The 13,908-nt window shown below is 44.5% G+C and overlaps 1 protein-coding gene across 1 annotated transcript in view; it reads left to right on the top strand.

Annotated features, from left to right (window-relative positions):
* Positions 1–1,273: 1,273 nt before the first annotated feature.
* PTPRN2 (protein tyrosine phosphatase receptor type N2) overlaps positions 1,274–13,908 on the top strand; it is a 691,758-nt gene continuing 679,123 nt past the window's right edge. Inside the window, exons 1-2 of the mRNA XM_075704660.1 lie at positions 1,274–1,355; positions 1,405–1,958. Of these exons, the coding sequence (XP_075560775.1) occupies positions 1,841–1,958 (118 nt within the window). The 5' untranslated portion in view covers positions 1,274–1,355; positions 1,405–1,840. The remainder of the gene's footprint in view (positions 1,356–1,404; positions 1,959–13,908) is intronic.

Raw genomic sequence — 13,908 nt, 5'->3', positions numbered from 1 at the left:
ACCACTCCCCTGCAAGATGTAAGCAACCATGTAACAGACCTCAAGGACAGAAATGCTTGAAAAGACCATCCAACCCTTTTCCAAACTCTAGACCAGTGAACACCACCCAGTATCAACACATTTTTTTAAAATTTCTGTTTTCTGAATCAAATACTGCCCTTTTTTGCGTCCAAGTCGCCAAACTTAACCACACAGAAAAGGAGGCGATTTTGCACTAGCTCTGGAAACCACGACTCCTTTTCCCTGGCGCAGAGGCTCACACTTTTCCCCCAGAGCAAACCTGAGAGAACAAGAGAAGTCTGCAACTGTCCGTGAGGGCACCAGGAGCCGTAAGTGCCCCGTGTGCCCCCCATGAGCCCTCCCCAGCCCCCCTGCCCAGAGCCTGGGCCCCCCGGCTTGGCTGGGCAGCCCACGGCAGGGCCCAGCCGGGCCCAAGATGGTGGCTGGGCTCCTTGTGTCCAGCCTGCTCTGGATGTGTGGGCGTTGCTTTCTCTGCCACCTTTGACGTGAGCAAGGTGGAGCGGCTGCGCTCTTCCAGGGTTAGTTTGTTCTGTGGGCTTTCATCATTTAGTTTTCTGGTCTATGGCAAAGCCACTTCATGTATTACAACTTTTACTCCTTTTAAGTACCTTGAGTGTGAGTCTGTCATGATTGTACCTGGTAAGAGCCAGGGATGAAGCATGCCAGGGAGTACAGTTAGAGCTGTTTACCTCGAGTATGAAGAAGATCGGCGGAATCTGAAACTTCAGGGAGGAATAAAGCAGATGTCGGGGTGACGGAGGGGGCTGGGACCAGCCATCACTCGCCGTGGCACGGAGCTGGCTGTCCCATTCAAGAAAGCATCCCCTGCCAGGAGGCATGGCAGCTGCGCTGTTTCGCCTCAGTGACTGCGACTGCTGCGTTAAAGGCTAAATATTGTGAGAAAATGGGAGCCTGTGAACGAGGAGGGAGTCGATGGGTTCCTGCCTGTGACTCCTGCTCCCTCCCGGCAGCCCAGACCGAGCGCTCCCGCTCGAGTGGAGCCAGCTGGGGACAGGAGGTGGAGGACAAACACGGCACCGGTGCGGGCGTCTCCCCGGCAAACGCGCACACCTCAGCTGCCGGAGGTGTTTACCTGAGGGCTCATAAAATCCTTCAGGATGGCGGGTAACTTTATGTGGAAGAACCGGCGGCAAATAAATGACTACCGAGGAGGCCGCAGGGAGAGTCCACCTCCTAGCTAGAGAGGGCAAAACTTTGACAGGGGCTGAAGCGGTTTCACAGACCGCTGTGTGGAACGAGCGCATGTAGTAACTCCCTCCCCATTCTCAGCCATCTTTACGGGGGATTCAAGGCAACAGCCTTGCGGCGGGAAGGCCCCCCCGCCCCTCGCCCGGCGGCGCAGGGGTCGGGCAGTGCCCGCAGGCTCGCGGCCCGCCCGAGGCGGAGCCTCCGTCAGGGCCGGTGGCGGTTTTGGGGCCGGGGGAGAGCCCCTGCCCTCACCGCGCCGCAGCGGGGGCCGCTACCCCGCCACCCCGGCAGCGAGGGCAGGGCCCTGCCCGGCGAGCGGCCAGCGGGAAGCGGGGAGGCGGCGCCGCGCAGCGGGAGCGAGCTGCCCCCCCGCCCCCAACACCCGCCTGCCGGGCGGGCGGGCCGGGCCGGGCCGGGCCGGGGCGGGGCGGGGCCGGCTCGGGGGCGGGCAGGCGGCGCTGGTCGCTGTCCTGGGTGTTGAATCTGCTGCGACTGCCGCTCGCCGGAGCCGGGGAGCGGCTGCGGGAGGCAAAGGGCGGGCGGGCGGCATGGAGTGAGGGCTGGCGGCGGCGGGCAGGGGAGCGGGACAGCCGCCTGCGATGGGCCAGGCATGATGGGGGCGCTCGGCTCCGTCCTCCCGCTGCTGCTGCCGCCGCTGCTGCAGGTCCTCGCCGCCGCCCCGCGCAGCCAACCGCCCTCCGCCGGAGCTGCCGCCGAGGCGCGGATCGGTGAGTGGGGCGAGGGGCGGGAGGCGCGGGGCTGGCGGGGAGCGGGGCCGCGCCGTCCCCTCGCTCCCTCCGCCGCTGCCCGAGGGCTTCCTCAGCGGCAGCTCGACAGGCCCCCGGCGGCCGCGCCCGCACGGCTGCCGCTGAGGGGCCCGTCCTCCGGCCCTTCACGACCGGCTCCCGCTGAGGGGCCCCGTCCTCCGGCTCCTTATGGCGCGGTTGCCCGCTGAGGGGCCCCGTCCTCCGGCCCGTCACGACCTGCTCCCGGCCCCTCACGCCTCCCGGATCCCGCCTCTCCCCGCCGGTCCCTGGGCACCCCGGGGCCGGCCCAGGGCCCCAGCTGCCCCAGCGGCGTGTCCCGGCGGGATCTCTGGGGACACCTCCGAGGAGCCGGCCTCACCAAGTCTCCCCACATGATGAAAACTTCCACCGAGACAATCAGGAGGCCCCTCAAGTCGAGGTCCACCAGTGGGGAGTCACCAAAAATGCGTCCAGCCTCCGCGTATTTAACCCTCATCCCAGTTTAGTAGATTCAGCCCTCTAAACTGCCCTTAAATTTGGAAACCACAGGAAATCCTCAGGCTGCAAACCCTCAGGTGCAGCCCAGCCGTCGCTGGTGTCCACCCCTAACTCATTCTCCCTGGAGGTGGAAGTCAGCACTGGCTCCTGGTTAAGGCTGTTTTAGAGGTGCCTAAAAATACCCGGTGCTGCCCAGTGAAGACCATTAAACAGCCTCCTTCTGTTGAGACATTCTCCAACCCCTTCCTCTTTCAGAAGATACTGTCTGCAATAAACATCCCCGCCTGCTAAAAAGATGCCCATTGACATGAAAGGATCCTGAAAACAAACTCTGTGCGTTTAAGATCAATGCTCTTCTCCTGTGCCACTCTCCCTGGCAGTCCTCTCCTTGCACTGACACTCATGGCTGTATGCTCACCAGAATTTTCTCCAATGATATCTACTAATACAGTCAGTCTCATTTCACTTACAGTATCTTTCCGAAACTCACTGTAAGTCAAGAAGGTCATAACTTGGAGAATTTTGTATTTTTTTCCCAGTTTAATACCTACCTAGAGTGGTTATGCAGATCAGAGAGTGAAATCTAAATTAGCTGTCCCTAAGAAATCTTTTTCTAAGACAAAAAATAAAATGACTTTAAGAAACAAAGGAAGCCTCCTACAGAAGTAGCAGTGCAGTCTTCCTCATGTATGTTCTGTTTATTAAGAAGGAATTAAAATCAGCTGACCATGTTTTTAATGAGGCTTCAGTCAAGTGGCAATAAAAATGAGCTATTAAATGCTTGCTATAGTGAAGGTAGTGATGCAAGGTTTTAAGGAGAAACGGTTTGGACTGGATGTATCTCTCCCTCCTCTCTCCTGGTTGCTATAGATATAGACTGTTTCTCCTAATCTGCTGAGGAGAAAGCTTGCATAAAAATATTGAAGGTAATAGCTGTGATTTTTACCTTTAATAATGCAATAGGCTATATATTGTGCTTTCTAACTAGTCAGATTTTGATTCTCTGTCCCTAAACAAACTGAAAATCAGTCTGGGTCACAAAATATTTTTCAGCCTGTTGTCGCTACAAAACAATGTTTGTGTGTTTGCCACTTCCCTGTAGCTTCCCTGTGCTTCTGCCTCGGCAAGGATGCCTGCCTGACAGTTAAGGCTGTCCTTGGTGGAAGGGAATGGGGGAAGAGCAGGCTTGATTTTACATCGTGAATCCAGTGGTCGGGGAGGTATAATACGGGGATATTTCAATAGCAGTAAAACAAGTTGAGCCTTTCTACTTCTTGGTGGGATAGGGAGCTAACTGATATCTCACGGATCTCTGTGAAAGATGGGAAAGGATTTATTGTGTTTGACAAGATGCGGGAAAACGTTTGCATTGCTGAAAGTGAAACAGTTTTAGCTGTCTCTTCCCTTAGAGTTCCTTTATGTCTTTTATTGACCAGTGTTTCAGATCTCATTAATCTTGAGTTCAAACTATTTATTATAATAGATTCTGTTCCATTTTGGACTACAATTTTTAGACGCAATCAGGAGATGCAACTGCAATTTTGCAAGGTACCTGAGTTTTGGGATTATTTGTGGTTATAGGTGGAAGATACTAATTTGGTTTCTTCTTGTGCACAGTCCCATCTTCTTTAATTGAAAATTGAACACAGATGCATTATGAAACCTCTATAATATGTGCTGGAAACTGTCTTGAAAGCCATGTAATTATAGAAACAGTTCTTTATTAATTTGTTCCTATTAAGTGTTTCAGAAAGTCTTCCTAAAAGCTGGTTCAGAAGTAAAAGTTCATGACCTTTACCATTTCATAGGATGTTTTCATCCAATTTCATTCTTTTCCTCTTTGGTCAACTTTTGTCTATGCTTTCCAATATAGTAATCATCTCCAAATGGTGACCTATTTATTTTGTAACATACTTACAAACTTGTTTGAGAAACTGGAAGTTTTAAAGCTACAGTTAAATAAGATGAAAGATTTGGATTTGTGCTGCTTCTGCCTATATAATTCATGAGGCTTTGTAGATTGCTCCTGTGGGAAGGTGTTTTTATAACAAGCTATTATCAACAAAAGCACATATTCTTCCATTTCTTGACATTTATAGTAGCATTTTAAATGTGAACAAATGAGGAAAAGTATAGCACTTCCCCTCTCTCTGTCTTTTACCCAGGTTTACCCCAGGAGAGAGATTCTTATATTTTCCACAGAAAAAAATCAGCTAAGTACATAGCAATGTTCATTAGTCTTTGATGAAACAGTGGGGCTGGGAATTTAATATTCTAAATAAATCTTTATTTGTTTATAAGACACAGTCCATTTAAGATTATGGAACTTCTTTTTAAGTGTTTTACAAAGTAATCATCTGTGAACAATATATCCTGATAATGTTTGCTAAATTCCACAGATTTGGGTTATTCTGCTCCTGTAGTGATGGCTGTATGGATTTTTTTTCAATGAGATATTTTCTTATTAGCAAATAATTATGCTGAGGAAGCAGTTAAAATGTCTTCCAATAAACACTAAGTAGTTACTTCAGTAAACATTGCAGCTCCAACAGTTAAAGCATTTTCATACAGTTGTAGAGACTAATCCATTCCGAAAGTTGCAGTGGTATTTTATTTTCATGTTAGATAGGCTGGGTGAGGCAGAGAACTTGGGAACAAAGTAAAGTGTGAACATTCTTAACCATATTATTTCATTAGTCTTAAAATACCGATACTTTACAGCAGAAGTCGTCCTCATACGTATTAGAAAAGAGAGTAAGTGTGTGCTTGCTGCAGTGCCTTCACATTGACCTCTAATGTGTACAATGATGCTTATAACCTTCAGTATAATTTTGCAATATAATTTGATCTTTTGTGCTGCGTGCAATCCCATTTTTCAGTCCGCATTTTCTTCTTAAATGAGTACATTAATATCCTGTGGAAATTTCTGGAAACAGTTGTTCCATACACCATGTAAAAGTTCCTTCAAAGTTGTATTCAAATCATCATATGCAAAATTTTTGCAAGTCAAATGCAAAATTCTTGCAAGTCAACTGCCTGTGAATTTAACTCTTAACTAACTAACAAAAAGACAAGTCGGTCACATTTCAGCTTATAAACATGAAATATTCTTCTAAACCTGTAGCTGTGAGTTCCTGACATACAGTGAGCAAAGACAGTGTCCTACATTTCACTAGGGTTTTAAATGTAATTGAGGATAGAAACTTTACTCAAAGACTTTTAGAAAACATTGCATGTTAATTGTAGGACTTTCACAAGGTATGGTGTGCATGTTTAACAGCTGAAAAAAAACATTTTTGACATGGGTTAGGAGTTTCAAGTGGTTAAAGTTGACCAGGAGTAAGAAATTACAATAGCAGGGACTTCATTCACCATTGGTGGAAAGCATTTGTCCAGTGTTGATTCTTAAATTGCAAGAGAATGAAATAAAGAGTAGGACAGATGAAAAAACACAATTTTTTTTGTCTTTTCAGTCAGTGCTTCAAATACAATCCAAAGGAAGTAGTGACAGAGAACTTTTGTCTATGGCCATTTCATGGGGAATAGCAAAAAAGTGTATCTTGGTTTAGTTCTTGTTGGATAGATCTTATTATATCAAAATTAACATAACTGTTGTTCTCAGCCATCATTGTCAACTATCTTGGAGATCCATGAGGACTGAAATTTTGCTTCTTGCAGCAATTCTGAGCTGAGCTGAAGCTCACCGACATCAATGTCAACCTTCCCATTGACTTCAGTAGCATTTGGATCAAAATGCTGGTTGAGGCTCATAGCAGACTGGCTGAGAAAGTAGGGGAATTACAGTGTTACCATCTGTTCCGTAGATAAAATTGCCTGACTTTCCAGTTCCATTAATTTGGAAATTTAGCAAGTAAAAATATCAACAAAATAATTTAATTAATACAATGCTATGTGCTCAGAACGTGAAGGATTCAGTGTAGGAAGCTGTATGCTTCCATTTGTCAGAAGTTTTTTTGTATATTCTAGAAATATTTCTTAAGTAATCAGTTATGCTAGAAAGCAGCTTGAAAGTAGCTTGATGTCAAGGCATGTCTATCTGTTAGTTCCGTTGAACTGAAGGTAAGAATATGCATTAATGTTTTTGGCATCATGCCATGACTGTTCTGCAATATCTTTTTACTGTCTGACTTGTTTTTGTTGAAAGTTTCAAAAGGACAGGAAGTGAATTGTTTCTCTATCAGTAAAAGGGAGTCATTGCAGGGTGCTCTAAATGTTGTTCATAGGATGGGATTTCTAGGGAGATTTTTTCTTTTTTTTTTCTTTTTGTTTGGTTTACTGATAGAGAGGAAACAGACAAGATTTTGGAAATAGAAGCTCATTTGTGCTTCCTACCTGAGTGTACTGCAACATTCCTCTGTATTTGGTGAAATAAAAGAGACTATTTCTAGTTGTCTTCCTTCTTTTTTTGCTACCAACGCATAGTACCAGTCCCAAAAATGTCATCATACCACACCATCATCATACCATGCTGTCTGTCAGTCAGCCTACGGAGAGGAAATTCGGTTACTCCTAGTTGTTAGATCCTGGAATATTTGGGCAGTTCTGCTAAAATAGCAAAGTGTAGTTAATGTTGACACACTGATGATAAATAGGCAGTTGCCCATGTCCTTTGTAACAGTGAACAGCAATGCTTATAAACATCAGTGCGGAGAGACTGCCATTGGTGAGGAAAGGGCAAGTGCAGTCCCTGAAGGTAGTGGCGCCCACTGATAAGCAGGGAGTTGAGGTCTGCATCAATCAGATTTCCGTTGGCTGGAAAGAGAACATAAGAACACCAGCTCAGATGTAGGTGATTACCATTGGTGATATGCACCCAAATCCATAAGAAGACCTGTGGAAGCCAAAAGGCAGCAAATATTCCAGCTTCCTGAAAATGATATGTATTTTGGCCTCATCCAACTTACACTGTAGCCTAAAATTTAGATAAAATCTCTGAAGTTGTTCTTACAAAATCAGTATATATAATGTCTTGCTAAAATCTGTGTTGGTGTTTACAGGCACATTTAGGAGGGCATTCAATAAAGATTGGAGGACAGATCAATTTGGTTTTGGTGATAAAATTGGCAAAGGAGGGCAAGTATCCAAGAGGCAAAGCCTACTGCTAGTCTCTGTCAAAGACAGGATGCTGAGCTGGATGTATATTTGGTAAAGCTCAGCATGGTCATTATTGACAAATCTAGGAAGGCAATAGGTAATATTGTTGCTGGTCAAAAAGTTTTGCAAATGAAAAATAAGCAGGTGAAGATACAGATCATAGAATCACAGAATCATAGAATCGTCTAGGTTGGAAAAGACCTTTAAGATCATCCAGTCCAACCATTAACCTACACTACCAAGTCCACACTAAACCAATCAAGGGTAGACTGGACTAAGCCATGTCCCAAAGTGCCACATCTACCCGTTTTTTGAACACTTCCAGGGATGGTGACTCCACCACCTCTCTGGGCAGCCTGTTCCAATGCTTGACTACCCTTTCCGTGAAGAAATTTTTCCTAATTTCCAACCTAAACCTCCCCTGGTGCAGCTTGAGCCCATTTCCTCTCGTCCTATCGCTAACTACATGGGAGAAGAGACCAACACCCACCTCGCTACAACCTCCTTTCAGGTAGTTGTAGAGAGCGATAAGGTCTCCCCTCAGCCTCCTCTTCTCCAGGCTAAACAACCCCAGTTCCCTCAGCCGCTCCTCATAAGGCCTGTGCTCCAGACCCTTCACCAGCCTTGTTGCCCTTCTCTGGACACGCTCCAGCACCTCAATGTCTTTCTTGTATTGAGGGGCCCAAAACTGGACACAGTATTCCAGGTGTGGCCTCACCAGTGCCGAGTACAGGGGGACAATCACCTCCCTGCTCCTGCTGGCCATACTATTCCTGATACAAGCCAGGATGCTGTTGGCCTTCTTGGCCACCTGGGCACACTGCTGGCTCATGTTCAGCTGGCTGTCTACCAACACCCCCAGGTCCTTTTCCGCCAGGCAGCTTTCCAGCCACATGAAGAAGAGCATGTTTGCAGGGAAACAATCAGGAGAGATGCTAAGGAACAGAGGCATGTTGGGACCATGGATATTTAAAAGAGGGAATGAGAAATGAAATGTTTAGTAGAAGCAAAATTATTGGAACTGGAAATCAGGAATGGAGATTAGTGAGTTGCATACAATCTGCAAAGTTGTAAACTTAAGATTGGGTGGAGTTACTTTTTCTCATGGAAGAGGCAGTCAAATGCAGCAGCAAAACTGACATGTTCAATGGACCAGTTTGAGGCATGAGAAGATGAGGCAAGGTGACAAGAAGGAAAAGGGATTCACAAAATAGAAATATTAATCCATTCATTTAGGCCAAAGCTGCGGCAAAAATGGAGTCAGGAAATGTGTGTAGACTATGAGAAACTGCTCTGGGAATAGAAAGGATTTATTTCCCTTAATGTAAGGGGTGGGATTCATCTAACTAAAAACGTAATTATTTGAGCTAATCACTCTAGGCTTCTATTAACTGATATCTAGTTTATAAATTTCAATTAATTTTACCCAACTGTACATATCTAACATAGGTCAGATAAGTGTCTCCCTTAATGCAGCTATTGCTTTCTACTTAGTATTGTCTTAATGTGTTTCCCAGGCTAGGTTGAGTACCTAGCTGTAAATATCTATGTGGTAGGTACTGCACCTTAGCTAGTCAAAAATCAGATGCTCAGGTTAAACTTGGGGAGAGGTAAGCACATCTGGAAAGTGATTCACCTGTCTCTGCCCTTTGAGGTGAGACTAATGAAGTAGCTTAAACTAAAGTTAGGTTGGTTGAGGATCACCTAGTACATTACTTCAAAACCACAGGCATGACTTTGAGACATACAGGTCTTGCAAGTAAGCTGTCCTGTGAGTAGTCAGGCAGGTTTGTCACGTAAGGGACTGAAACAAGTGAGATGGCTGTAGGGTATTAGTAGTCCTGGAAAAAAATTTCTCTGAGACAATCACCCACTGGTAATGGCAAACAAATGAAGGTGACCTCTGAATGAGACAGAGAAGAAATGAACATAATGGAATGAGCAAGCGAAGGGAAAAAAGCAGGTAAATGAACAGGAGTTCTGCAGGTAGGGGAGTCTGGTATTGGAGAGCTGAAGGAAGGGAACCATGGAGACTTCCTAGTTTTGGACAGTCAAGAGAAAGCATGAGGGGCATGGAAGTTAATGTGTACATAGGATTACTGAATTTTCTTATATGAGTTTTAGGGGCTTTACTCGTGAGGGGGGTGGAAGGGCTCTATTTTTATCTCAACCTTTTCATAGCATCAACACACTATAGCATTTCCAATAACAGTATGCAATTCAGAACAGCTGTGCTTATCAAAAAATTAGGGAACTTTTTTCTGAAAAGATTAGAGGGGCTTAACTTTACAGAATTTATTCCTTTTGAGAAGGAATTTCTGAGAAGTAAGGTAGCTTAGTAAATTACTGCAACTTACTGTGTTTTTTCCCTATGGTTTCTTTCAGTGAAACATACTTAAATACTAAACATAGTTTGGTGATGCACAGTCTCTCTGAATGGAGAGTTAGCACTTAACATTACATACCTGTTTTGCTTCAAACTAATACAAAACCAAGCTATTTTAACATGCAAAAATCAGTAACTACAAGTTTTAAGGGAAGTACAGCTGGTTGTAGTGGGTGTAAGGTCTTTTCTTTCAGTCATAGCTTAACAGCATGCAATAATGGTTACATAAGCTTGAAATCATAGCCAACAAGTACAAGGTAATGCACAGAGATATATGAGCCTCCCAAAATGTAATATTCTTCTGGATGTCCTCATAGAAAACAATGCAACTGAGACCAAACACACACTACATATTATAATAAACTTACAAAGTTCAACAAAAGTCAGGAAATATCTGGATACATGTAAAACCCCCATTTTTACTCCCTCCCCCCCATTAATCTTTGATCTCTCATTTGAACCTCAACAAATTCTATAAAATACCTTACGAATATCAATCTTGGATGCTGAAAAACTGATAGATATTTTGGATTTCTGGCACACAGAAATCTTCTGTTCTCAATATTCTGCAGGACATAATTACCTGTCTGCCTGTTGCTGTTCTAAAAGGGCTAAGGATATTATAATATCTGCTCTTGTTAATATTCTGCTCTGCACCAGGAGGGCTGTCTTTTCTCTACAATTTTTTAAGTTGGTTAATACAATTCAGTTAAAGTCAGAGCAGTGGTTTCAGACAACTGCTTTGCTTCACCTGGAAGGTTATGCCTCATCTTCAGTCCTGAGGAAGAGTTTGTGTGTTAAGAAATTTGTGTTTTTTCAACTATTATCAGGCTGCAACTTTGCAGTTCAGAATGTTTGGCAATAGCAAAAAGTTTATGGTATTCCTGCCAGTGACTGCTTGATCTTGCTGTTGTAAAGGGTATTGGTTTGGCTGAAACAAACAAACAAAAAAAATTGATCTAAATCACAGCCTTGCTCACAAGCAGTGAAAGCAGTGCTGCTATTAGTGCTGGTATCCATGAAATGGCAACAGAAAGATGGGTTTGGGGATAGGACTAGTTTATGCCACTATTGCCCCTCAACTCTCCATGGCATGAAACTTTGACTTGTGTCCTTATAAAAGATAGTCTCCTATTAAGCTAATCTCTCTTACAGAATTGATTTGTAAGTTAGACATTACATTCTATTTACACTTCAATGCTGAATTAAAAATGTGGCATCAAAGATTATAACCTGTGATTAATGCAGATAAATCACCACAAAAGGATGTAAATGTCTATTCTGTTTCTTAAAGAATGTATACATTATGGGCAAGATTATGGAGAGGTTCATATTGAGTGAACTCAACAGGCAAGTGCAGGTCAACCAGGGGATCAGGCCCAGCCAGCATGGGTTCATGAAAGGCAGGTCCTGCTTGACCAACCTGATCTCCTTTTATGACCTGGTGACCCACCTGGTAGATGATGGAAAGGCTGTGGATGTCATTTACCTGGACTTTAGCAAAGCTTTTGACACCGTCTCCCATAATATTCTCCTTGGGAAGCTGGCAGCTCATGGCTTGGATGGGCGTACTCTTTGCTGGGTAAAAAACTGGCTGGGTGGCTGAGCCCAGAGAGTAGTGGTGAATGGAGTTAAATCCAGTTGGCAGCCGGTCACGAGCGGTGTTCCCCAGGGCTCTGTTTTGGGGCCAGCCTTGTTTAATATCTTTATCAATGATCTGGATGAGGGGATTGAGTGCACCCTCAGTAAGTTTGCAGACGACACCAAACTGGGTGGGAGTGTCGATCTGCTGGAGGGTAGGATGGCCCTGCAGAGGGACCTGGACAGGCTGGACCGATGGGCTGAGGCCAACTGTATGAGGTTCAACAAGGCCAAGTGCCGGGTCCTGCACTTGGGTCACAACAACCCCATGCAACACCACAGGCTTGGGGAAGAATGGCTGGAAAGCTGCCTGGCGGAAAAGGACCTGGGGGTGTTGGTAGACAACCGGCTGAACATGAGCCAGCAGTGTGCCCAGGTGGCCAAGAAGGCCAACAGCACCCTGGCTTGTATCAGGTATAGTATGGCCAGCAGGCACAGGGAGGTGATTGTCCCCCTGTACTCGGCACTGGTGAGGCCACACCTGGAATACTGTGTCCAGTTTTGGGCCCCTCAATACAAGAAAGACATTGAGGTGCTGAAGCATGTCCAGAGAAGGGCAACGAAGCTGGTGAAGGGTCTGGAGCACAGGCCTTATGAGGAGCGGCTGAGGGAACTGGGGTTGTTTAGCCTGGAGAAGAGGAGGCTGAGGGGAGACCTTATCGCTCTCTACAACTACCTGAAAGGAGGTTGTAGCGAGGTGGGTGTTGGGCTCTTCTCCCATGTAGTTAGCGATAGGACGAGAGGAAATGGGCTGAAACTGCGCCAGGGGAGGATTAGGTTGGAAATTAGGAAAAACTTCTTCACAGAAAGGGTAGTCAAGCATTGGAACAGGCTGCCTAGAGATGTGGTGGAGTCACCATCCCTGGAGGTGTTCAAAAAACGGGTAGATGTGGCACTTTGGGACATGGTTTAGTCTAGTCTACCCTTGATTGGTTTAGTGTGGGCTTGGTAGTGTAGGTTAATGGTTGGACTGGATGATCTTAAAGGTCTTTTCCAACCTAAACGATTCTATGATTCTATTGTATTTCTCTTGGCAAAATGATATGTTACATTTTTAGTTTAGATTGTTGTTATAATTTCAGTTTAGATTGTGGAACACTTTATATACTTGCTGTTTATATTTCAGCTTTATTTGATATCTGATATGATAGATGTTAGGCTATCAAATCTCTTCAGTGAGCTATTACTCATAAAATCTTCTTTCCTTTTCTAGATTTTAGCACAGCTCACTATTGTCAGTATGTAGTCAGTAAAATGCCTTATTTACACTAGCGAAATATTATACCCAACTTCTTCTGTGACCTGGCCTCACCTCTCATCCCAGCTGCTCAGCTAAACACTGTTTCTTACTTTCATGCTATGACTCTGTGGATTGTAGCAACTCCTTCCATTTGTTGGAGAATGCTGTAGTCACTGGTGACGATCCCACTTCTTACTTGTGCCCTAAAGGAAGAAAAAAAGGAGGGCAAAAGGGAAATTTTGGATTTATACATCTGTCCTGACTTTCTGGAAATAGTTGGATATTTATGAAGACAAGATACCAAGGTAAATGCCATCAAGCATTTAGGCAGGTGAACACATCTTGGCAGTTAGCGACACAGCTGGCAGAGATACCTCCCCCCCCTGGATTCTTCAGCACAGGGTATTCCTTTTAGATTTTTGATTTTTGTTTGATCTATAGTTAGGAAATGTCTGGGTATTTTTTCATCCTTGAAATCTGGGGCCAGATTCTGTAATTTTCCCTTTCCTCAATTATGAAGTGAAATTTCAAAGTTGTTAAAATATTCTAGTTAGGACTACGTATCTGGAGGTTTATTTTGGTTGACTTGGTCAGCTCATAATTACAATTTACCAACATACATTACATGCAGGGGATGATTCCAAGGACAAAGGGCAGCTATAAAAATTGCATATTCAAAATAAATGCAATGATAGTGAAAACAGAAATTTTGAAGGAAAAAACAAAGTTAACTGATGCTATTTGATGAATTTCCATCTTCAGAGCTGCAGAAAAATAGAACAATCATGTTCTTTGGGAGCAATCACTCACACTTTTAGACAGCATAAAATTTATAATGCTATAATCAAATAGCATTTAAAAAGCAGAATGGCAAGGTTGTTTTAGTACTATGTCTGATTGGTTTTATGCCGCCTACAAGACAAAGATCTACAGTTGAGGGCTTTTTTTTTTTCCTGTCCATTTGCTTTTGTTTCTCTAAGTAATACCTGCTCTAACGAGTTTATAATCTGAAAGTAAATAACTGAGAAGGGAGGAGAAAATGGACACAGCAC

Source organism: Pelecanus crispus, chromosome 2 (genome assembly GCF_030463565.1).
Source record: "Pelecanus crispus isolate bPelCri1 chromosome 2, bPelCri1.pri, whole genome shotgun sequence".
NCBI classification, from domain to species: Eukaryota; Metazoa; Chordata; class Aves; order Pelecaniformes; family Pelecanidae; genus Pelecanus; species Pelecanus crispus.
Note: the sequence above shows the minus strand (reverse complement) of the source record. Positions and strands in the feature narration are given on the sequence as shown.